Source organism: Bufo bufo, chromosome 3 (genome assembly GCF_905171765.1).
Source record: "Bufo bufo chromosome 3, aBufBuf1.1, whole genome shotgun sequence".
Classification (NCBI taxonomy): domain Eukaryota; kingdom Metazoa; phylum Chordata; class Amphibia; order Anura; family Bufonidae; genus Bufo; species Bufo bufo.
This window is the reverse complement of record NC_053391.1, coordinates 654588793-654614208: the sequence shown is the minus strand read 5'-3', so window position 1 is coordinate 654614208 and position 25416 is coordinate 654588793. Positions and strand designations below refer to the sequence as shown.

The 25416-nt window shown below is 45.7% G+C and overlaps 1 protein-coding gene across 3 annotated transcripts in view; it reads left to right on the top strand.

Annotated features, from left to right (window-relative positions):
- DYNC2H1 (dynein cytoplasmic 2 heavy chain 1) overlaps positions 1–25416 on the top strand; it is a 433565-nt gene that overhangs the window by 112180 nt on the left and 295969 nt on the right. For all 3 annotated transcript variants that reach the window (XM_040426277.1, XM_040426279.1, XM_040426278.1), the window contains exons 33-38: positions 1085–1267; positions 3075–3257; positions 4524–4747; positions 5868–5983; positions 6863–7062; positions 10975–11239. In XM_040426277.1, coding sequence (XP_040282211.1) covers positions 1085–1267; positions 3075–3257; positions 4524–4747; positions 5868–5983; positions 6863–7062; positions 10975–11239 — 1171 coding nt within the window. The remainder of the gene's footprint in view (positions 1–1084; positions 1268–3074; positions 3258–4523; positions 4748–5867; positions 5984–6862; positions 7063–10974; positions 11240–25416) is intronic.

Below are 25416 nucleotides of genomic sequence, written 5' to 3'. Positions count from 1 at the left end.
CTTCATTTGGGTTACAGTTGTGGTTCCGGCTTGATTGCCCCCGTTGGGGCTCGACAGTTCTTTTTTCCAGTTGGTGGTTATCTTTCACTACTTGGACACGCAACTGGCAGTCTCTTCTCCAGGCTGAAGGGTATAGCTGATGGAGGAGGGGCTTACAGCTTTCACTTAGTGTCACGCCTCCTAGGGAGCAGAGCTATACCCATGGTTTCCTGTGTCCCCCAAGGAAGAGCGAGAAAGAGACTTTACTGGTAAGTAATACAAAAGTCTCCTTTTTTTGGTTTTTTTTTTACACTAAATTTGACAAAAACATGACAATCACCTAGAGACGGGCAGCCATTTTATAACATCACCTACAGACAGGCAGCCATGTAAATACACACAGTGATGTAGTTACTGTAATGACCACAGTTAAGGTCATGATGCCACCACTAGTCCTAATTACCTTTCACACGGATGTGTCCTGTGTGCTGACCCAACGCTTGTACGTCATGTAACGCTGTCATTTCTGACAGTAAGCAACATAGTGTAGGGTATCACATGACTGATGCCATGTTTCAGTTAGGCCATGGATGCATTACATAGGACTGATACATGGGTTATACAATTCTACTGCATATAGCACTTAACACCTGATATAAGAAAGGTACGTATGCAGAATTTTAAATACATGTATATTAGAAAATTATATGATTTCCTAAAAACAAATATGTTAAAATAATAAAAACTGGAATACCCCTTTGAGAATAAATCTCCCCCATCTTTCCCTTAGGGTGTCCCTGGCTGGTATCACATCTCGGAAACAATTTTTAAGGAATGTTTGGGAAAATAATGTATTTTTTTTTTCTTCTCTCGGCTTCCTGGTATCAACCTATATAAAATGATCTATGTTGACAATTCAGTAATGATGTATGTGCCTTCAGTATGGCAGACTCCGCTAAGTATGACCGTATAGTGGTGCACATATAATAGTGATACTAGGGGATGTAATATGGGTGTATATACTGTGATCATATAGGTGTTATATACACCTAGGACAATAGAGGGGATTCAATTTTTGGCATTCATTCTTTTTTTCTGATTTCAGGGCAATGCTCCTAAGTTGGTGTACACCCCTCTGACAGACAAGTGTTACCTCACTCTGACTCAGGCCATAAAGATGGGCTTGGGAGGAAATCCATATGGCCCAGCTGGAACTGGTAAAACCGAATCGGTGAAGGCGTTGGGTGGTCTTCTCGGGCGACAAGTGTTGGTTTTCAACTGTGATGAGGTGAATCCACTAAACTGTTTCTTATACATAATAATTCCAGTAATGATGATGGCTACACAGGTAATGCATGGAGTATAAAAGTACTGCACTTTTCTTACTACCGCTCAGCTCTCCTGACACGCCAGTTACTACTTCCCCATAAAATAAGTTTTGGTGCATTTTTTTAGAACTCCATTGTGCCATTCCTCTATTGTTCCTCCTAGTGATGTATGACAGCTATGTGTAGTCAGTTTTCCTTGTCAATAGAAAGGGTCACTATGGACTCCTACACTGTCCAATGAGCACTGCCAGTGTCTGACTCTGTCACACACTCCCTGTTGATAAGATGAATGGTAACCGCATTCCAAGAGGAATAACAGAGTTGCAGAAAGTTTATTTTATGGGGAATAGAAGAATTTACTGATAGGTGATCTTTAAAATAGTTTAAGATCCCACTTAAAAAAAAAAATAGGCTTTGAATATAACTTAAAGCGGCTATTTTGTAAAAAAAAATATAATCGGGCACCATATAGTACATGATGATCTCTTTCAAACAAAGCTAGAACCAGCCCTGGACCTCACATGGATCCAGAGATCTCAACGTTCATTGCTCCAATTGCTCTACACAATTTTTTTTAAGGTGCCAGCGCTGGGGAGTGCGGGGGGATGCGGCTTGGGGGAGACTACGACTAGTAAGCGTCCTTTCTCAGGTAGTGTGTCCTTTCTGCTGACCTGTTGACAGATGAAGGATGGAACTGAGCATGTGTGTCCATCTCAAGAGGTGGACAGAAAAATTAGAAAAAAATAGCAAACAGCAGTGAATAGCTCATTGGCTATACACAATTTTTAATTGCATGCAATTACAGAAGTATTTCGGTCCAGGTGCTGGTTTAAAAATTGTAGAATATTTTTCGTGGGACCCCCTTTAACTCTTAACTGACTACAAAATGTGACTGCAGGATTTGTATACGTAAGTTAAAAGTGTGGCAATGCCTCTCCAGGTTAGACCAGCCATTGTTTTACTCCTTTCTGCATATCTAGATTTGCTTTTCAGTGAGTTTTGTAATACCGATTCCCTACTGACTATGTGGGGTGACGAATGAAAACCCCGCTGGACATTATGTTTCTTATATTAACGTTGTCATCACCTTCCTTCCTCTTTCCTGCCTTTAAAGGCTATGTACACCTTTTAGGGGCAATTTTTTTATGATTGCATTTTACTCATTTTGGGCTAAAAATTATTTTTGCAATTGGTCTTTATTAAAAACGTTGAGCTGTTCTGTCACAAAGGGTTAACTTTTTCTAGCTGTGAGAATCTTATTTTTTTACTTTCACTTTGTGACGGTAGTCTAATAACCCTTATCTCTAAATTAAGGTCATAACCACTTATTAAGGCCACATTATTATCAGTAAGATAAGAATTGAGCTATAATGAGGGTTTTTAATGTCAGAGAGCAGAGACGAGCCATCAGCTGAGCTGCCTGACGGAATAGAGAGAAAATTCAGATTGTGTTACTAGAGGATCCCCGCCATGTACAGAGAAAAGGGCTCTGAATTTTTAATAAAGAACAATTGAAATAATGATTTTTTTAGCCCAAAATTAATACAATGCAGTAATATAAAAATCAAAAATTGCTCGCAAAAATGTATGTACCGTAGCCTAGAAGGGAAATAGGCCTTTCCTGGCTGGGAGCAGCTTCATCAAGGCTCTGGAGAAAAGGCTATGACATTTATCATTTTACATCCCTCTAGGTACATTTGTGGTGAAATTACAAGAACAGACCTAACTAGTAGATAACGCATCTCTTATTGTGTATGTTTCCTCTAGGGTATTGATGTAAAATCTATGGGGAGAATATTTGTTGGCTTGGTGAAATGTGGAGCTTGGGGTTGCTTTGATGAATTCAATAGACTTGAAGAAGCCGTGCTGTCTGCAGTGTCCATGCAGATCCAAACCATTCAGGATTCTTTAAAGAATCACAGGGCCACCTGCGAGCTGCTAGGGAAAGAGGTAAGTTCACAATGACTTTTATTAGTCTTACTAGCAGAGGACCCGGCCTCGCACGGGTATCTTTCATCTATTTCAGTTAATGTTTGTGTGTGTCGACAGTATCCACTATAACAAAGACATCTACAGTACCCCGCCCCTTTAACAGTGACCTCCATAGCAGCCAGCAGCCTGCCCCTTTTAACAGTGACCTCCACAGCGGCCTCCTCTTTATTAGTGACTTCCACAGTACTTAGTCTCGTTAACAGTGATTTCCACAATAACCTGCCCCCTTAACAGTGACCTCTACAGCACCCGGCCCCTTAACGCTGATCTCCATAGTGGACTATCTTCTTATTAACTGTGACCTTCACCGTTCCCTTCCCCCTTAACAGAGACCTCCACAGTGCCCGCCCCTTTAACTGTGACCTCCACAGCGGCCACCCCTTTAACAGTGATCTCCACAGCGGCCACCCCTTTATCAGTGACCTCCACAGTACCCTAGTTCCTTAACAGTGATTTCCACAGAACCCGAATCCCCTTAACAGTCCCCTTAACAGCAATCTGCCCCTAGGGTGGCCAGAGGTCCGGTTTTAGGCAGGACAGTCCAGCTTTCAGACTCCCTGTCCTCCGTCGGGCGCAGGCCTGGACGGACACAGGGATGTCCTTTTGAACAGCTCACTCTCAGACAGCAGCACTGTGCTGTTTGAGCGTGAGCTGCAGGGAGAAAGTCACCGTCCCTCCCACCCCTGCAGCTGACAGAAGTTGATTTTTAACCTTCATTTTTTCAATCCCCGTCGGCTGTGGAGTGGGAGGGGCATGGCTTAACTAAGTCTGGGCGTGGCTTAGCTGGGCACGGGGGCAGGGTTTTAAGTCCGTCTTCCACCTGCCCCCTGAACTATGACTTCCACAGCACTCCACTCCCTTAACAGTGTCATCCACAGAGCCCTGCCCCTTTAAAGCTGACCTACAGCAGTGAAGAAAAATGTCTGGGTTGTTATGGAAACCTGGAGTAAAACTGTGTATGTGGAGGCTAAGAGCCTGAGAGCTTCTATTGGCTGATAAGGGTCATGTAACCGTGTATATGGCAGTTGGGATATCAAGAGAAAGACCTGCAGGCTTCTATTGGTCATGTAGGTGATGTGATGTGCCATATTTTGTATTTTTTGAGAATATCTCAGGAACGGTACGTCCTAGAGAACTGAGACCCGGTCTAAAACCTACCTGTGTGCCAAATTTTGGTCTTATTTTGATCATCAGTTTCATGCTTGATTATGTTTTATATTTTAGGTGGAGTTAGACCCCAATTCTGGAATTTTCATAACTATGAATCCTGCCGGCAAGGGCTATGGCGGTCGACAGAAACTGCCCGATAACCTAAAACAGCTGTTCCGACCAGTAGCCATGTCCCGACCTGACAATGAGCTCATTGCTGAGGTCATTCTTTGTTCTGAAGGTTTTAAGGAAGCAAAGACACTGGGTCGGAAGCTAGTGGCAATCTTTAATCTCGCCAGGTAAATATGCAGATTATGACAATATAATAAAACATATCATGGATTACACAATATATTGATGACCTGCTCATTGGATAGGATTAGGGCTGAGCGAACCTGAACTGTAAAGTTTGGGTTCGTATCTGACTTTAGGATTTTTGGACCCTGAACCCGAACATTTTAGTAAAAGTTCGGGTTCGGTGTTCGGCGATTTCTTGGCGCTTTTTGAAAGGCTGCAGAGCAGCCAATCAACAAGCGTTTAACTGTGTGCCCTTAGAAGCCATCACAGCCATGCCTACTAATGGCATGGCTGTGATTGGCCAGTGCAGCATGTGACCCAGCCTCTATATAAGCTGGAGTCACGTAGCGCTGCACGTCACTCCACTGTGCTTAGTGTAGGGAGAGGATGCTGCTGCTGTGAGGGAGAGAATAGGAGAGAATCTTTGTTCAGAACTTGAATCTAACTCAGCGATCTACATACATTTAATTGTGTGGGTGCGGGGCATAATCTTTTTACCCTGCCCTGAGCCCAGTGACCGAAAAAAATAACTTTTATCCGTCTGTTAGTTAGGTGGGTGGCGGCGGCCATTTTATGCAAGCTCAGTGCACCAGCACTGCAACTGAGCTTTTGTGACATTGAAATCCAAGCTTGAAATACTGCACTAGTAATGTGGTTTAAAAAAAAATCACCCTTTTTTGGCAATATCCTACATCTGGTCCATTTGCAGGATTAGTCAGTGTGCAATTTAAGCTAGAAATACAGCCATAATTTTCTGGGTTTTTAAAAACACACTTTTTTGCTAAAATACCCAATTTTACAGCCCTTGCTGCATCAGCACGTGTGAAATTCAAGGGTTATATTGGACTTGTATAAGGGATATTGGACTAAATAAGACGGCTTAGTTGTAATTACACTGCTCACTGCAGCAATGTCCGTGGCTAGCAGGTCAATAGTGAAGAGAAGGCAGCGCTCGTACAGCTGATCGGCAGGGGTGCCGGGAGTCGGACACCCACCAATCTGATATTGATAGGTCTTCAATATCAAAATAGCGGACAACCCCTTTAAGGACATCCCTATGATAATATTATATGATTGGTGCACAGCTGTAATGTACTGTAGTAACTGAGCTTTGTGTTACAGGGAATTGTTGACACCCCAGCAGCATTATGACTGGGGATTAAGAGCCCTGAAGACGGTCCTGAGAGGCTGTGGGAATCTTCTTCAGCCACTAAAAAAAACTGGAACAAAGATGAATAGTAAGATTTGTCATGAATACTTTATTATGTGATGTTTTGGACTGTATGGTTCTTCATACAGTTACACAGTATGGACTCCAATGCAAGTGACAGCCATCATTCCAAAACTTTCCATAGCAGAATCTGCAGCATTTTGCAGTAGCAGCAAAGGGGTTATCCAATTTCTCCAACAGCCCCTCCATGCACCGGGCCCCTCACAGGTAATATACTTACCCCGCTCCTGGTCCCAGCACCACCACTGCTGCCTCTTCCTGTTCTTCCTTGCAGCGTTTTGGTGACCGTCTGACGATGCGGAGCCAAACGGATCCGTCTAGACTTACAATGTAAGTCAATGGGGACGGATCCGTTTTTCACTGACACATTATGGTGAAATTGAAAACGGATCCGTCCCCTTTGACTTTCAATGTAAATAAAGACGGATCCGTTTTGACTTAGACTTTTTTTTTAATGAATAATGCAAACAGATCTGTTATTAATCGATACCGGCGTTTGCATTATTTGTGCTGATCCGTCTGTGCAGATACAAGACGGATTCGCACCAAACGCGAGTGGGAAAGTAGCCTTACATGTCTGTCTGTCTGTGATATCTTCATCATATACATTTATAAGTCTCATCTTGTACGATCCATACAGCTGACATGTCTGTCTGTCTGTTTGGGATATCTTTATCATATACATTTATAAGTCTCATCTCATACAATCCGTACAGCTGACATGTCTGTCTGTCTGTGATATCTTCATCATATACATTTATAAGTCTCATCTGATACAATCCGTACAGCTGACATGGTTGTCTGTCTGTCTGGGATTTCTTTTTCATATACATTTATAAGTCTTGTCATACAATCCGTACAGCTGACATGTCTGTCTGTCTTCCAGTTAGTGAAAGCCATATTGTAGTTCAAGCTCTGAGGCTTAATACCATGTCAAAGCTGACATTTGCTGACTGCTCCCGTTGCGATGCTTTGATCAAGGACGTTTTCCCTGGCATTGATTTTAAGGATGTGGAGTACATAGAGTTAAGTGCCGCTCTACAGCAGGCCTTTGAGGAAGCACATCTAGAAATCATACCAAGTCAGGTAAGGTTATTTCATTACCATGGGTAATAATGCTGTATTACTGGACTGTCAGTAAAATTGTTAACGGTTTTCTAGTGATGAACACATTTAAGTGTTACATCACTGGTGTCCTGAGCATCGGGACCCCCACTTATCACTAGTACATAGGGTATTGTGTCCCCCTTCTTCTCCCTGACAGTAAAGTAGTGGGGAGTAGTGTGTGTGGAGCAGGATAGAAATATCCATCTGTGAGCTGCTTTTCTTCTTGAGCACAGAGATTTAGTTTTTATAGAATCATTCTGATGAGAGGAGTCGGTCAGAGACAGAATATTGATGACCAAACTGATTATTTCTATAAACCCCAAATTATTTGAAATAACTATGTAATCCATAAATACAATGATTGTCACAAACATTATAAAAAAAGGTCTGACATTTTTTAGCCACAAGTCTGAAACTTTGATCAGTGGGCACGTGTTCGGCTGTGTTCAGCTTAGGGTTGGGCGATATCAAAAATATTCAGACAATAACGATATTAAGAAATTTATCGCGATAAATACCCGTTTAAAAGAAAAAAACACAAGGAGACATTATACTGTATGGGGGCCACAAGGAGACATTATACTGTATGGGGGCCACAAGGAGACATTATTCTGTATGGGGGCCACAAGAAGATGTTATACTGTATGGGGGCCACAAGGAGACGTTATACTGTATGGGGGCAGCCACAAGGAGACGTTATACTGTATGGGGGCAGCCACAAGGAGACGTTATACTGTATGGGGGGCCACAAGGAGACGTTATACTGTATGGGGGCAGCCACAAGGAGACGTTATACTGTATGGGGGCAGCCACAAGGAGACGTTATACTGTATGGGGCTTATACTGGTGGGACTCATGACCTGTATATTCCCCTTGGGTCTAGTACATCCCCATCTATGTGCACTGTACAAAGTACACTGTATACAGGGGTGGCCGGGTGCTGTACACTGTATATGGGGAGGGTCGGGCGTTCATGTGTATATGGGGGGTAGTAAATCAGAAATAGCAACCAAAACAAAAATATTAAACAGTGTAACAGGGCACTCAAGAAATCCTGACCATGTGGTACAATTTAATATCTTTATTACTATTGTGAATAATGTTGCTCAAACCAGTCAATTGTAATGATCAATGGATGAATCAATAAAATATTTGATATCATTGAATAAAATATTTGATAATATTGAATAAAAATAATCGATTTACACAAGGGCTCAGAACAATATAGTGCAAATATCGACAATCATAAAATAAAATCTCAAATTCAATTGTTCAGTCCAAATTTGGTATAAACATCTGGGTATTGGTGCAGTCCAATCGAATATTATTATGTCCCACTTCTCATTACAGCAGCGTCCCGCTGAACATGAAGTAGATAGCGGCGTCCCGCTATAGAATTACTTGCAAGTAAGATTTACCTTATATCAACCGAAGGTTCTCCAGACTTTAAACTTTGGGTCCTCTCCTCTCCTCAGAAGTGTCTGTGACACAATGTATCAAGAGGTTTACCTAGACGACTCTGTGTTTCTGTTGAATTTAACTGCCAAGTCCACCAGATCTCAATCTGTTGGTGGAAAAACTGCAGTGATGTTTGTAGCAGAGATATTCCGTCAAAGGAGGCTTCCAAGTGTAGTCTGTAAGTCGGTCGGTTTGGGGTACTTTGTTCCTTCAATATACAGATGGGGGGTGTAGCACCAGACGCGTTTCGGGGTCCAAGTTATTGCCCCTTCCTACCACTGAGGAAGGGGCAATAACTTGGACCCCGAAACGCGTCTGGTGCTACACCCCCCATCTGTATATTGAAGGAACAAAGTACCCCAAACCGACCGACTTACAGACTACACTTGGAAGCCTCCTTTGACGGAATATCTCTGCTACAAACATCACTGCAGTTTTTCCACCAACAGATTGAGATCTGGTGGACTTGGCAGTTAAATTCAACAGAAACACAGAGTCGTCTAGGTAAACCTCTTGATACATTGTGTCACAGACACTTCTGAGGAGAGGAGAGGACCCAAAGTTTAAAGTCTGGAGAACCTTCGGTTGATATAAGGTAAATCTTACTTGCAAGTAATTCTATAGCGGGACGCCGCTATCTACTTCATGTTCAGCGGGACGCTGCTGTAATGAGAAGTGGGACATAATAATATTCGATTGGACTGCACCAATACCCAGATGTTTATACCAAATTTGGACTGAACAATTGAATTTGAGATTTTATTTTATGATTGTCGATATTTGCACTATATTGTTCTGAGCCCTTGTGTAAATCGATTATTTTTATTCAATATTATCAAATATTTTATTCAATGATATCAAATATTTTATTGATTCATCCATTGATCATTACAATTGACTGGTTTGAGCAACATTATTCACAATAGTAATAAAGATATTAAATTGTACCACATGGTCAGGATTTCTTGAGTGCCCTGTTACACTGTTTAATATTTACCTATTGCATTGAGTGAGTGGCCTCAATACACAGGTGCACCGATTTGGGGTCCATTTATTCGAGTGCGACATCTTATTTAATTTTCAAAACAAAAATATACCACTTTACCAACACTAGAGCTGGCACTACCATATGCAGGGGCTGCTGCAAAAACCGATGAGCCTGCCAATAGATGGTAAGATAGGATAGGAGATGGTATTACCTAGAACAGTGATATGCAAACTGCGGCTCTCCAGCTGTTTCAAAACTACAACTCCCACCATGCCCTGCTGTAGGCTGAAAGCTGTAGGCAGTATTTGCATGCTGGGAGTTGTAGTTCTGCAACAGCTGGAGAGCCGCAGTTTGCCCATCACTGACCTAGAAGACATGTTTATTCATTACCCTAGTCCAGGTGTGTTTTTCCCCGCTGTGGACAATGGTACAGGCATGGCTCGCAGCTGGCCTGTGAGGATGCCGTTGTCTTTTCTCCTCTCTCATTGGCTGCTATAGTTTGGGCTTCAGGGTGGCTGTAGCGTGGCCTGTGAGTGCCAGTTCTCGGGTCGGTGGGTGGAGTCCAGGTAAAGGAGGGGGCGGTTGCAGTGAAAACTGGCAGGCAATGTGCACAGGCGGTCGGACGCAGACGTTTTAGAAGCGGTCAGTGCAAGTGCGATCGCTCCTATGACGTCACTAATATACCGCGGTAATTAAAGGGATTCTGTCATGAGATTTTACCCCTATAACCTAAACATATGCTCATGTCCGGAGTAATAAAAAGAATCCTAAGCTAGCATTATTAAACTTCACTGTGGCTCTATTTGCACAAAAAACTGGTTTTTATAACCTGTCAATCATTTACTTAAGGTGCCCAAGGGGAGGTCCGTTAATACAGGGTTCCCGGCCGCACCCCTTGCTGTCCGGTGCCCAGCGCCGCCTTCCCTAGCTCAGCGCCGCCTCCGCAATCCTACCCGTCCCTCTGCCATATCCCGTGCCTGCGCACTAGGCTCAGCCTGATGCGCCGCGGACTCCTGGCAGCGGCTTCATTGAGCGAAGTGCGCATGTGCCCTTCGATAAGTAATGTTTTTTACATCTGGTGTCTGAATAATTCAAAGACATTACATCTTGGGCACAACAACATTTTATAATGTCTTTTCTTTAACATATGGTAGAGTGTTACTGTGTTGGACTAACGCAGTATTCGTTTAATGCTTACAACTGTGAGTCCATGCAATGATTATCTGCAGAGTTATAGACCCTTCTGACTCTCACTGTCTATATTATCTGTGAGTACTGTGTGCAGAATCTCCAGTGTATTTCTATGAGATGCAGCTTCACATTTCCTTAATCTTGCCTCACTGTAAATTTTTGTAATAGCAGGCAAGATTTTTTTGGTTTATGCTTTTTGATATTTTCCTTGCCTTTTCACTTGTTCATCTGTTTGCACTTTTTCTTTGGCACAGATTAAGAAAGCACTAGAGCTGTATGAGCAGCTGCGCCAGAGAATGGGAGTAGTAATCGTTGGACCGAGTGGTGCCGGCAAGTCTACCCTATGGCGCATGTTACGTGCTGCCCTTGGGAAGACCGGAAAGGTTGTAAAACAGTATACCATGAATCCTAAAGCTATGCCCAGACAGCAGTTACTTGGACACATAGACATGGATACCAGAGAGTGGTCAGATGGAGTCCTAACCAATAGTGCTCGTCAAGTTGTACGAGAACCTCAAGGTAAGATATTTCAGCATTAAAGGGTTTGTCTCATTTTAGCAAATGGCATTCATGGCCACCGTTGCAGCTCAGATACAAGGTGGTTGGGACGGAGCTGCTGCGCATGGATGCCTATGTGCTCTCCCACGGTCTCGGCCACCAGGGAGTCCGTCACTTTTTCCTGTAGTGCGCAAGCTTGATTACAGGGTGGTCATAACCCCTGGAAACGAGCAGTGTATAATGTGATGGAAAAATGAAACCACCCAGCAAAAGAGACATTATGGCCAATCACAATAAATTAGTAAGTGGCTTGTATTAACTTTCTCTACGTGATAAATTCCATTTGCTGAATTGACACAACCCCTATAACATTGTATCAGAGTGTTGTTCTTCCATTTCCCAGCTCACAAACACCATCAGTTTCTACCACCCTCAGATAATAATGATAATCTTTACTTCTATATTGCCTGCTATTCTGAGGCACTTTACAATCAGAGGATGCACTTACAAACAATATCCGACGCCACAGAGTAACAAAACCAATTGACAATTAAAACAAGGGGAGTGAGGGTCCTGCTCGTGAGACAGGTTTGGCACAAAAGGCGATTAGTGCTTGTTTTGTACAATAACTATTGTGACACAGTGAGGGGTTGTGTCTGGCAAGGCAGGTATTTTCCACACAGCATGTGCGGCTGGGCTGATTTCCAGTCAGGTGAGGTCAAATACCAGACTGCAGTTTAAGTGCCGGTCCGGGTTTTGGCAGCACCTGGCTGTCCTTAAATAGGCAGCTGGGCTCAGCAGAGATGGATCTGAGACTTGGTGCCGTGCTGGAGGGCTGAGAGCCGCACGCTGGGGAAACATGCCCCCTAAAGCCTGCTGGGACTACTGGAGGCATAACTGCCAGCAAGGTGACTTGTGTTATATGAACTTTCCATTGTGTGTGAATTAACACCAAGACTGCAAAGTTACGTGTTGTTTTGTGCAATTGCCTCAAGTGTGAATAAACATTGACGTTTTGGGTTAAGAACTTGTATTTTGCCTCTGTACTGCGCCCGCTTACCCTATCTACCAGAACGAAACCCCACACTATATAGTAGAGTACATATAAAGTTGAATAAGCTGGTCACCAGTCAGTATATGTAGTGCATTGGAACCAGTGTGGTGGATACTGTTGGATGAAAGGATCAGGTTCTGAGTAGGGATGAGTGAATCAACCTGAACTGCAAAGTTCGGGTTTGTACCGAACTTTGCGAGTTCGGGACTTTTTCACTGAAGTCCGGGTTCGATGTTCGGGTGATTTTATTATTTTATGCTATAACATGGTTATATCGGATAATAATAGCATTCTTAAGACAGAATGCAAAACAATATGGCTATTTAGGGGTTAAAAAACAAACAAACAACTCACCTCATCTACTTGATCCCACTGCAGCAGCTTCTTCTATATACACAGAACCGGACCTGCCAAAAGACCAGCGATATGTGTGATGATGTCACCACGTGGAAGAGCATGGTGATGTCATCACCCACATTGCAGGTCCTTTGTCAGGTCCTGTTCTGTGTATATAGAAGAAGCTGCTGCAGCGCAATTAAGTAGATGGTTAGTTTTTTTGTTTTGTTTTGTTTTTTAACTCCTAAATGGCCATATTGTTTTGCATTCTGTCCTAAGAATGCTATTTTTACTGATATCACCATGTTATAACAGAAAATAGGGTCCCCATTGACTTCAATGGGGTTCGTCTTCGGGGTCAAGTTCAGGTCCCGAACCTGAACTTTAACCTGAAGTTCAGCCGAACCCAGTGAACCCAAACTTCCACTGGTTCGCTCATCCCTAGTTCTGAGGAATAATGTTGAAGGTGGTCAATGAATAAGGCCTCTTTCACACGGGCGTTGCTGAAAAATGTGCGGGTGCGTTGCGGGAACACCCGCGATTTTTCCGCGCGAGTGCAATACATTGTAATGCGTTTTGCACTCGCGTGAGAAAAATCGTGCGTGTTTGGTACCCAAACCCGAACTTCTTCACAGAAGTTCGGGCTTGGGATCGGTGTTCTGTGGATTGTATTATTTTCCCTTATAACATGGTTATAAGGGAAAATAATAGCATTCTGAATACAGAATGAAAAGTAAAATAGCACTGGAGGGGTTAAAAAAAATAAAAAATAATTTAACTCACCTTAATCCACTTGATAGCGCAGCCGGCATCTGCTTCTGTATTCTTTTCTTTAGGACCTGGCTAAAGGACCTTCGATGACGTCACTCCGGTCATCACATGGTACGTCACATGATCTTTTACCATGGTGAATCACCATGGTAAAAGATCATGTGACGTACCATGTGATGACCGGAGTGACGTCATCCCAGGTCCTTAAACTATAGTTAATGCTCTCCACAGGTCCTATACAGTAAAAGAGTCAGACGGAGATGCCGGGCATCGCGAGCAAGTGGATTAAGGTGAGTTAAATGATTTTTTTTTTTTTTTAACCCCTCCAGCCCTGTTTTACTATGCATTCTGTATTCAGAATGCTATTATTTTCCCTTATAACCATGTTATAAGGGAAAATAATAAGGTTCGGGTCTCCATCCCGATCGTCTCCTAGCAACCGTGCGTAAAAATCGCACCGCATCCGCACTTGCTTGCGGATGCTTGCGATTTTCACGCAACCCCATTCATTTCTATGGGGCCTGCGTTACGTGAAAAACGCACAAAGAGGAGCATGCTGCGATTTTCACGCAACGCAAAAGTGATGCGTGAAAATCACCGCTCGTGTGCACAGCCCCATAGAAATGAATGGGTCGGTATTCAGTGCGGGTGCAATGCGTTCACCTCCCGCATCGCATCCGCGCGGAATACTCGCTCGTGTGAAAGGGGCCTAAGAGTTAGATCAGGGGGTTGCCATATGTCACCTTGAAAGATCTGATTTTAAGGAGCGCTTAGAACTGCAGATGTTGGGAATTACCCGATTGTCTCCATTTGTCTAATATCATGGAGGACGTTAGACAAATGATGCTGAACAATTATTTATTGTAAATTTTAATGGAAGATTAGTGTTTTGTCTATTGTTTAAACATATATAAACTGTAGGTTTATAATTACAGACAAGAAAATGATTGGTACATCACTTGTGTAATTATACTAAATAAGGAAACTAAGTTTTAGTTTCATAAGAGTTTTCTAGGGATTAAATATTGATGACCCATCAGGATAGGTGGTGGGCCAACTTCCGGACCCCTTCCGACTCCACTGCAGCCACTTCATAGTAATACCAAGTACAGCGCTGTACATGTGCAATAGCAATGCTTGGTACTGCATCTAAATCCCATTCACTTAAAGGGTTTGGCCCATCATAAACAATGGGGGCATATCGCCAAGAACGGAGCGGGGAAAGGTGGTGGAGGGCGCTCTCCATTCATCTCTTTGGTGCTGAGCTCGGCTATTTCCGTTGGCCCCAACTAAATGAATGAAAGCGGTGGCTGCGCAAGCGCGGTGCGCTCCCCATTCACTTGTATGGGAGGGTGATTGGCGGTGGCCTGAACCTGAAAAACTCGGGGTCCTCCAGCCACCGCTCTCCCCGCTGTGTTCTCAGTGTAGATGGGGCTCCCGAGTTGGGACCCACACATATCAGACAATGGGGGCAATTTCTAGCGATATGCCCCCATTGTCTATGATGGGCCAACCCCTTTAAGTGTGAGCAGCACAAAGGCCATGTGATCACAGGCCTAGGAAACCGTTTTCAAGCAGTGAAGGCTGGGAGTCAGACCCCCACTGATCAGATATTGAAGACCTGCCCTAAGAATAGGTCATCAATATTTACATCCTGGAGAACCTCTTTAGGCTACTTTCACACTTGCGGCAGAGAGATCTGGCAAAACGTATGCCAACTGATGGCATTAGTAAGACTGATCAGGATCATGATCAGTCTAAAAAATGCATTGAAATGCCGGATCTGTCTTTCCGGTGTCATCCAGCAAAATGGATCCGGCATTTACTTTTCTCGCCCAATCCCTTAGGGGGACACAGGAAACCTTGGGTATAGCTCATCTCCATAGGAGGCGTGACACTAAGTGAAAGACTGTTAAGCCCCTCCTCCAGCAGCTATACCCTCAGCCTGGAGCGAGCGACTACCAGTTTTTTGCTTAGTGTCAAGGAGGCAAGACACTCTCTGCACTGCAGAGCTGTCTTTGCTGAAGATTTTATTTTTTCTCTTTTTATTATTTTCAACTTTTTTCCTTTTTTCAACAGGGACAACAGAGTCGCAATTGACCTCTCTATTTTCCCGGGGTTGAGCTGCGCCAGTGCCGGTTATCCGCACTGCTGCCTCCCCCACAGAAGAAAAGGAGGACCAGGGCAGCCCAGCTCCCCTGCATCCCGCCAGCACAAGGGTCGCCCGCCTGCAAGCCCCTTTCCAGCTTCCTGCCACTTCGGTGCCAGTGGCTGAAGGGGCGTCCCTGCTGGATGGACTGAGGGTGAAAACGTCGACTGGTGAGGTGGCTATGCAGCCGTTCCAACCCCCCCCCGTTAGGGTTTTAACTTCTGTGTTGCCTCTGCCTAGCCTTGTCACATTACAAGGCTTACTGTCGGCTTCCCCCCCCTTGTGTGTGGAGCAGGACGGAGCGGTGCTCGTGGGGGAGGGTTTACTGCACAAGTTTACCTCAGGTGCTGCGGCCTTGTGGGGCCGCCTTTTGTTATCTCGGCCAGTGCTGCCGCTGTGTTCAGCTGCCGGCTGACTTCTCTTGCCGGCTACCGGTGTGTCATTCGCCGCCGGTGTATAAGGAGGTGGTCGGGGGGCAATATTTTCTCGGCGGCATATTTGTTTGAATCGCGCGCGCGCGCGAAAGTTCCGGCCGGGGGCGGAGCTTCGTTCTGCTTCTCCTGTACATGTTAGACATTCAGTCGGGGGGGCGGACGTCTTTCTTCCCGCTCCTCGCTGGCCCCGCTTCCTCTTCGTGCCTGCTCTCAGGACGGATCGTTTTTACCTCAGGTTTTACCTCTGCTGTTGCCGCTGCTGTTGTCGCTGCTGTTGTCGTCCGCTCCCACTGTGACCTGGTAGGACTGTTGACCCTTTCTAGCTCTGCAGCCCTCTGGCCTGGACGCTTTTATATTACTTCAGCCAACATGTCTGACCCCTCAGCGCCGGCCGGTCCTTGGTATCACACCTGCACCGCATGTAAGGCGCCCCTCCCTCAAGGTCAGCCTGACCCGCATTGCTCGGCTTGCAAAGCCCCATTACAGGGTCCGCCATCTGTTGTGTCACCCCCTGGCCTATTGGATCCCCCTGACTGGGCTAGGTCCCTTTCCCAGGCTGTGGTCAGCCTCTCTAACGTTGTGGGCCGCCTTGCAGAGGTATTGCCCTTATCGCAGCCGGATATTTCCCCTGCTGGGCCCTCCGGGTCCGCTATCTTAGCTGACCCGTCTGAGTCCCTCTCTCCAGGCGACACCTCCAGAGCCCGTCAACCCCAGAAGCGGTCTAGGGCGGAGCGCCTATCATCCTCGGATGCTTCAGTATCACCCCCAAGGGTGCGCTCTCAGTCGGGCCCTTCCTCGATACAGGATATGCCCTCTGAAGGAGAACTAGTTGATTCAGATTGTGATATGGACTCGGCCTTGCCTTTAAAACTGGCTTCTGCTGTGGGCCATCTTATTAACAATATTCGTGATACCTTTAAGATTCACGATGATCCTCCTAATTCTGAAAAAAACAGTGTTTCCTTTTTTCGCCAAAAACAGACGTCTGCAGTTTTTCCCCTCCACACTGACTTCTCGTCGGTGGTTTCCAAGGCCTGGGCCCGCCCTGATGCCCGTTTTACCCCGCCTAAGAAGTTGGATATCTGTTATCCATTCCCGGCGGATTGCATTACAAACTGGGCGTCACCACCCAAAGTCGACCCCCCGGTGGCCCGTTTGGCAAAAAGCACGGCTATTCCCGTTGCTGATGGCTCTTCCTTACAATCCACTGAGGATCGCCGTATAGAGGCCATTACCAAAGGTATCTTTGCAGCCTCCGGTTCCGCCCTCCGGCCGGTCTTTGCTTCCGCTTGGGCTGGAAAAGCGGTTTCAGAGTGGGCTTCTCAGCTGGATCAGGAGCTTGAATCCGACGTCCCTATTCAGGACCTCCGTGCTCTAGCCCAACTTATCGTTCAAGCCGGCAAATTCGTCTGTGAAGCATCCCTTGATGCGGGGGCTCTCATAGCCCGTTCGTCTGCCCTGGCCGTTTCGGCCAGGAGGGAGCTTTTGGTTAAAGGTTTGGACGGCGGACTCCACGTCAAAGCGGTCTCTTACTGGCCTTCCCTTTACTGGTTCTCGATTGTTCGGGACCCGCTTGGATGAAATCATATCCGAAGCCACGGGGGGGAAGAGTACGCATCTTCCTCAATCTAGGACTAGGACCACCACTCGAGGCCGTCCCACTTTTTCTCGCTTCAGGTCTTCCCGCAGGGCTCCCGCACCTCGCACCTCTTCAGGTCCATCCCCTAGCTCTGTCCAAGACAGACGTAAGAAACCTTTTTTTCGGACCCAGCCCTCCTGGCGCAAGTCACAGCCTGCTCGCCCTCCCGCGACCAAGCAGAACACTACCTGAAGGTGCGCCCCCACCCGCCCGGGTGGGGGGACGTCTCTTCCTGTTCAGGGACTTCTGGCAGGCGCACGTCTCCGACGCCTGGGCTCTCGAAGTTGTGTCTTCCGGGTACAAACTCGAGTTTACGTCCCTCCCCCCAGTTCGGTTCTTTCGCTCCCGGGTTCCCCGGGATCCCCAAGGGGCGGCCGATTTCTTTACTGCCACTCGCACCCTTCTGGACAAAGGGGTCATCGCTCCGGTTCCCATGGAAGAAAGATTCAAGGGGTTCTATTCGAACCTTTTTGTGGTCCCCAAAAAAGAAGGCTCGGTTCGTCCCATTCTGGATCTAAAACGGTTAAACCGTTTCCTTCGTCTTCAGCGATTCCGGATGGAGTCTCTCAGGTCGGTGGTGGCCTCTCTGGAAAAAGGGGAGTTCCTGGCCTCTATCGACATCCAGGACGCCTACCTTCATATTCCAATCGCTCGGTGTCATCAGTGCTTTCTGCGCTTTGCAGTGGGGTCCGACCACTACCAGTTCGTTGCTCTCCCCTTCGGGCTGGCGACGGCCCCTCGCGTTTTCACAAAGGTCCTTGCCCCTGTCCTCGCCTTACTTCGTTCCAGGGGAGTTTTTCTTCTTCCATATTTGGACGATCTCCTTATCAAGGCACCCTCTCTGTCACTGACATCCGCCAGTGTGGACCTCTCGCTACAAACCTTACGCCGGTTCGGTTGGATTATCAATCTTCCCAAATCCGCTCTTGTTCCATCCAGGTAATTGATCTTTCTGGGGATGCTGCTGGATACAGATGCAGCGGAGGTTCGGCTTCCGTCAGAGAAGCGCCAGCTCCTTCATCGGTCGGTTCGGAGCCTTCTGACCCACCGCCATCCTTCCTTCCGGTTCAGCATGCGGGTCTTGGGACAGATGGTGTCCTGTTTCGAAGCAATCCCCTACGCGCAGTATCACTCCCGCACCTTTCAGACTGCCATTCTGTCCGCATGGGACAAGTCCCAGGAAAGTCTGGATCAGCACTTTCCCCTTCCCCCCCAGGTTCGCTCCTCTCTCCTCTGGTGGTTACGGACCCCTCTCCAAGGGAAGTCCTTCCTGCCGATAACTTGGTTGGTGATTACCACCGATGCCAGTCTGCGGGGTTGGGGGGGGTGTTTCCTCCTCGGTCCGTACAAGGCACTTGGTCTCCATCGGAGTCCAAACTGCCGATCAACGTTCTGGAGCTGAGGGCGGTTCTCCTTTCACTCCGGCATTGGACTTCGCTGCTTCAGGGTCTCCCTGTTCGTGTCCAATCGGACAATGCCACGGCTGTGGCATACATAAATCATCAGGGGGGCACTCGCAGCGCGGCGGCGATGAGGGAGGTGTCTTTAATCCTTCGCTGGGCGGAAATTCATGTTCCAGCCATTTCGGCCATTTACATCCCGGGGGTGGACAATTGGGCGGCGGATTTCCTCAGCCGGACGACGATCGACCCGGGCGAGTGGTCTCTGCACCCCGACGTCTTCGAGTCTCTTTGCCTTCGTTGGGGTCGTCCGGACGTGGATCTCATGGCCTCCAGATTCAACCACAAACTTCCCACCTTCATGGCCAGAACCAAGGATCCGGACGCTTACGGCGCGGACGCGCTCGTCCTTCCCTGGACGGAGTTCTCTCTCCTCTACGTTTTTCCGCCCCTGCCTCTTCTTCCACGAGTCCTTCGGAAGATCGCGGCGGAGGGCACGCCTGCGATCCTAATAGCCCCGGATTGGCCTCGTCGTCCTTGGAACTCCGACCTTATGTTGCTCCTGGCAGACGCCCCCTTGCCTCTGCCTCTAAGAGAAGACCTCCTCTCTCAAGGGCCGATCTTCCACCAGCATTTAGGGTCGCTACGTTTAGCGGCGTGGCTATTGAAACCGCGGTCCTAACGCGGCGGGGGTTTTCTGCTGACGTGGTCCGTACCATGATTCGTGCGCGTAAACCGGCATCGTCCAGGATTTATTACCGAACCTGGCGGGCCTATTTGAATTTCTGCGAGACCTTAGATGTTCATCCCCTTCGGTTTTCTCTCCCCACGATTTTATCCTTCTTGCAGTCTGGTCTGGACTTGGGTTTAGGTCTCAGTACCCTAAAGGGTCAGATCTCAGCGCTTTCGATCCTTTTTCAGCGACCTCTGGCTCCGCTCGGTCCAGTTAAGACTTTTCTTCAGGGGGTTGCTCACTATGTTCCCCCGTATCGCGCTCCCGTTCCATCTTGGGATCTTAATGTTGTGCTGACGGCTCTCCAATCTTCTCCTTTCGAGCCTTTGCGCAGGGTTTCCCTTCGTTTGTTGTCTTGCAAAGTTTTTTTCCTCGTTGCCATCACGTCTCTTCGGCGTGTGTCTGAATTGGCGGCACTTTCTTGCGTAGAACCCCTCTTGGTTTTTCACCAGGACAAGGTGGTTCTCCGCCCGGTTCCGGACTTCCTTCCGAAGGTGGTGTCCGCTTTTCACCTGAATGAAGATATTGTCCTTCCTTCTCTGTGCCCGTCCCCGTCTCATCCTCGGGAACGGGATCTTCACCGTCTGGATGTTGTTAGGGCTCTGAGGATCTACTTGGATGTAACTAGACCCTTTCGGCGCTCGGATTCTCTATTTGTGGTTCCGGAGGGTCCGCGCAGGGGGCTGGCGGCATCTAAAGTGGTTATTGCCCGCTTCATTAAGATGGCTATTGCTGAGGCTTACCGTGCTAAGGGCAGGGAACCGCCCTTTGGTGTTAACGCTCATTCTACCAGAGCGGTCGGGGCTTCCTGGGCTCAGCGGAATTGAACAATCGGCTGAACAATTGTGTAAGGCGGCCACCTGGTCTTCTTTGCACACTTTCACCAAGTTCTACAAGGTGAACACTTATGCATCGGCGGATGCTGCTTTGGGCCGCCTGGTCTTGCAGGCGGCGGTTTCTTGATACCTGCGGTGGTTTAATTCATCTTGGGTTGTGGTCCCTCCCTATTTGTGGACTGCTTTTGAACGTCCCAAGGTTTCCTGTGTCCCCCAAGGAATTGGGCGAGAAAACGAGATTTTTGTATAACTTACCAGTAAAATCTCTTTCTCGCTCTTCCTTGGGGGACACAGCACCCACCCATTGTTTTGGTTGCCCTGACGGGAGTTTTTGACTTGTTGGTGTTAATTTGGTCGATCCTTGCCTTTGTTTTAACTACTTGGGCACATAACTGGTAGTCGCTCGCTCCAGGCTGAGGGTATAGCTGCTGGAGGAGGGGCTTAACAGTCTTTCACTTAGTGTCACGCCTCCTATGGAGATGAGCTATACCCAAGGTTTCCTGTGTCCCCCAAGGAAGAGCGAGAAAGATTTTACTGGTAAGTTATACAAAAATCTCGTTTTTTCACCTTTTTCATCCGGAAGGACGGATCCGGCATTCCGGTATTTTGAATGCCAGATCCGGCACTAATACATTCCTATGGGAAAAAATGCTGGATCTGGCATTCAGGCAAGTCTTCCGTTTTTTTCGCCGGAGATATCTTTTGACTGATCAATCAAAACGACTGAACTGAAGACATCCTGATGCATCCTGGACGGATTACTCTCCATTCAGAATGCATGGGGATATTACCTGATCAGTTATTTTCCAGTATAGAGCCCCTGTGACGGAACTCAGTGCCGGAAAAGAGAAAACGCTAGTGTGAAAGTAGCCTTAAAGAGGTTTTTCTAACCTATAAAGTAATGGTATATTGCTAGGATATGCTGTCACTTTATGATCAATTTGGGCATGTCGTTCGGGGACCCCCTCTGATACTGAGAATGAAGGGGTTGCAGCGCTGGTGTAGAACTATGTCTCCTAAGTTTTACATGCAAAGGGGGGTACTAGCCACAAGTTGTGCAAGGAGCTGCAGCGGACTCCATTGCTTGGACTAGGGCCATGCTGCAGTTTCCTGCACAGTAGGAGGTCGAGGCCTCTGTGAGGGGGAAGCAGCACTAACCAGCACTGTGCAATGGCAGATTATAATAGGGACGTTTGGGTTGGCAGTGAGAGGCCCATCGCCATCCCAAACTCCTGTGCCCCGCCCACAACGCTATAACAGTCTTATCATATATATACGCAGCGCTAGTCGAGCTGGAGTGGAAGGAGTGAGAAGGGACTGACTGACGTCACTGCACACCTCCTAAATTCACTTTTAGGCAGAGAATTTCCGCCATGCCTGCCCCTCTGACATCATGAATGCACTCCCCACATCGTGACCCACTGGTCTGTGTGTGGGCTCTCGGTCAGGCAGAGCAGCAGCCGGCATCCTCCATTTTAGGCAGAGTGGGTCAAAGCTCCAGAGAGTGGCTCTAATCTGTTACTAATGGTTTGTGTGCTGGGCACCTGGAGGAGATCGGCAGAGCCCAAACTCCAGAGGGGCTCCTCAAATAGTTCTACATACAGTGGGGGACATAATCCAAACTGGTTCTAGGGAAAACGAGCAACAAATCAGATTCCACTTTTCATTTTTCATATCTCCTTTGGAAGATGGAATCTGATTGGTTGCTATAGGTAACACCTTTACACCAATTTTGATAAATCTCCCTTTAATATATATCTCCATAAATAAAAATAACAATAGGGACAGAACACAGAAGGGGGGGCTGGGGGTAATTGATAAAGTTCGGTAAACATTCCCGGGCCTATGATGCACTTAATGCACCCCTGGCACTGTGGCATCTTCATTACCAGGATCAGTGGGGATCCCAGAGGTCAGACCCTGCTGATCATAAAGTGATAGCATATATTGTTTTTTTCAATCAATATTTTATTATATTTTTTGTTATATTTCATATGTTTGTATAACATTTGATAATAAACAGAACATTTATATCAGTTTCTTTGTATTGTCTTAAGTTTTTAAATAGAGCGATTGAATTATACAATGTTAGTAAGTGTAAAATAGTTAATCATTGTGACATATAGTTTTTTGTTGTTGTTAATCTATATATATATATCCATTTAAAAAAGACACTCCCGTATATGTGTACTTATACACACATACATCTGTGAATGTCTCATTTATATATCCATATATTAACCACCACAAATTATCAATCACTCATGTGATATTAAGGTTAATAAAAGAAATAGGGGTAGGATGGACATGTCAATATGAGTTAATAAGTAGTTAATACTATAGACTTTAAATATAGATATAAACATCTGCACAGGCATTAAATAATAATAAATAACATTTCGAATGTGTGTAGAAACGCAAGACTACAATTGTACATACAGGCATCCACACATTTCCATTTATCTATACTATATCTCTATGTACATACATCTATATTATATATATTTATACATATCCATACATTCATCTTGGACTATCTGCATATGTATATGTACCCATGTTACACGCACACAATTTGTCATCATATTTATGCATATATGATACGCTTGATATATTTGTAAGGACAGTAGTGTACATATATACAACATATACACAACATATATGCATTTATCTTAAGTATTAATTAATTGGTTATTATATATTTTATAAAATAAATATGACAGGTAAATAATATCAACGTCCGTCTAGAAAATCATCTATAGTTAAGGTAAAACCAGTTTGGTATGGTGTTTAGGTAGTTCGGGTTCCATAGAGACCAGTATTTTTTTGTTTTTCCTAAAGATAGTGAGTATGATGCATATTTAAAGGGGTTCTGCACTTTCATTTAACTGATGATCTATCCTCTGTATAGATCATCAGCTTCTGATCGGCGGGGGTCCGACACCCGGGCCCCCCGCCGATCAGCTGTTTGAGAAGGCAGCGGGTCTCCAGCAGCGGTGCGGCCTTCTGACTGTTTAACGCCAGGCTGCCGGCCCACTGACGTCACGACTAGTATCAACTAGCGTGGGCGCGGCTAAGCTCCATTCAAGTGAACAGAGTCGTGACGTCAGTGGGCCGACGGTAAACAGTGAGAAGGCCGCGGCGGTGCTGGAGCGTCACTGCCTTCTCAAACAGCTGATCGGCAGGGGTCCCGGGTGTCCAGAGGATAGATCATCAGTTAAATGAAAGTGCAGAACCCCTTTAATTTCCATACTGTGTGCATGTGAGACCGATGTCCAAATCTCTGTGATAGTGGGGATTTCTGGGCTTTTCCATTTTTGTGCTATGAAGCTTCTTGCGGCTAGTATTATATGGGATCCCACTGTTTTGGTATGTTGTGGAATAGGTTGATTTGGTAGGAAACCTAAGGCAAAGTCTGGAGATGGTTGGATATTTATATGGAGCATCTTGTTTAGTTTTTCAAATACTGTTTTCCAAAAAGTTTGAATTTTTGGACATGTCTACCATAGATGTAGATGGGTTCCTTGGGCTCCACAATTTTTCCAGCATAGATCAGAGTAGTTGGGATCCATATGGTTTATTTTTACCGGTGTTAGGTGCCATCTCAGGAGTATTTTTCGAGAATCTGCCCAAACCCCTGAAGAAGCCAGTGATCTGGTGAAACATGTTGGGGGGCAGTTGATTGTTTTAAACAATTGTTGTCCTCTCCAATGTTGCTTATTAGCTTAGAAGTCCTTGTGTAGGACATTTCATTCAATGTAGCTAGGTTTTTTTTGAGCTAGGTGGAGCGCTTAGCAGCGGGTGCGTAGTGTGTGAATGCGTATTGACAGCTACTGACGCAGTGTCAGACAAGTGCGCTGTGCTGTGAACGTCTGTGTGTAGGAGCTCAGTCACCTATTCCATTTAATCCGTTTTTGCAGCAACTACAGGTAGTTTGCTTACATCAGTCTATCCACACATTGCCCCCCTATGTTCAAGCTCTGCAGATATAGTTGTGGTGAATAGGAGATAGTGCACATCTCCCTCACCTTGGCAGCAACTAAGTCATCAACTCTTTGGGGTGGAAACAAAGTGTTTTAATTGTTTTGTTATGGCTCACAGCCATTTTATCATTATGTCGAATTAAAAGTGAAGTTTTAATACACACTTTATACCTGGGTCAAGATGGGTCTAGGCCATTCTTGGCATTAATATATATGTGTATACAAATACCTTTTACCAGGGTTAGGCCCCCCCCCCCCCCCCTTTTTTGTAAACAATTGCAATGCATTTGTGAGACGGATCCGCATCTGGATCCGTCTACAAATGCTGTCCGTTTGCATGCAGATTGGCGGATCCGGCAGGCAGTTCCGGCGACGGAACTGCTTGCCGGATAACTCTGCCGAAAGTGTGAAAATAGCCTTAGCCACACAAACTACTTGGGAAAATTATATAAAAAAATACCCCATATTTAATAAAATCAACATACAACAATTGCCAATTAAATATATCAAAACAATTTGTCCAGATATCAACCTTTCTAACTGGGGAAAAAAATGGAATAAAAAGAATTAAAGACTTAACTGACCCAAATAACCAACACAAATTACACTCATTCACTCATTTAGCTTCTCAATATCAGTTACCTAAATCAGACTTCTACAAATATTTAAGAATCAGACACTCCTTTTCCCAAATCCAGATCATCGACCCAACTTTTCCTAAATCTGCATTTACATTCTTTTCTACTCAAAATCTTATAACGAAAGGTATTTCTAACTTCTATGCTGATATTAACAATAGTGATCGCATATATTGTAAAGGTGTGTATGGAAAGTCTTCAGATCCTTAACTTTTTTTTTTCTTT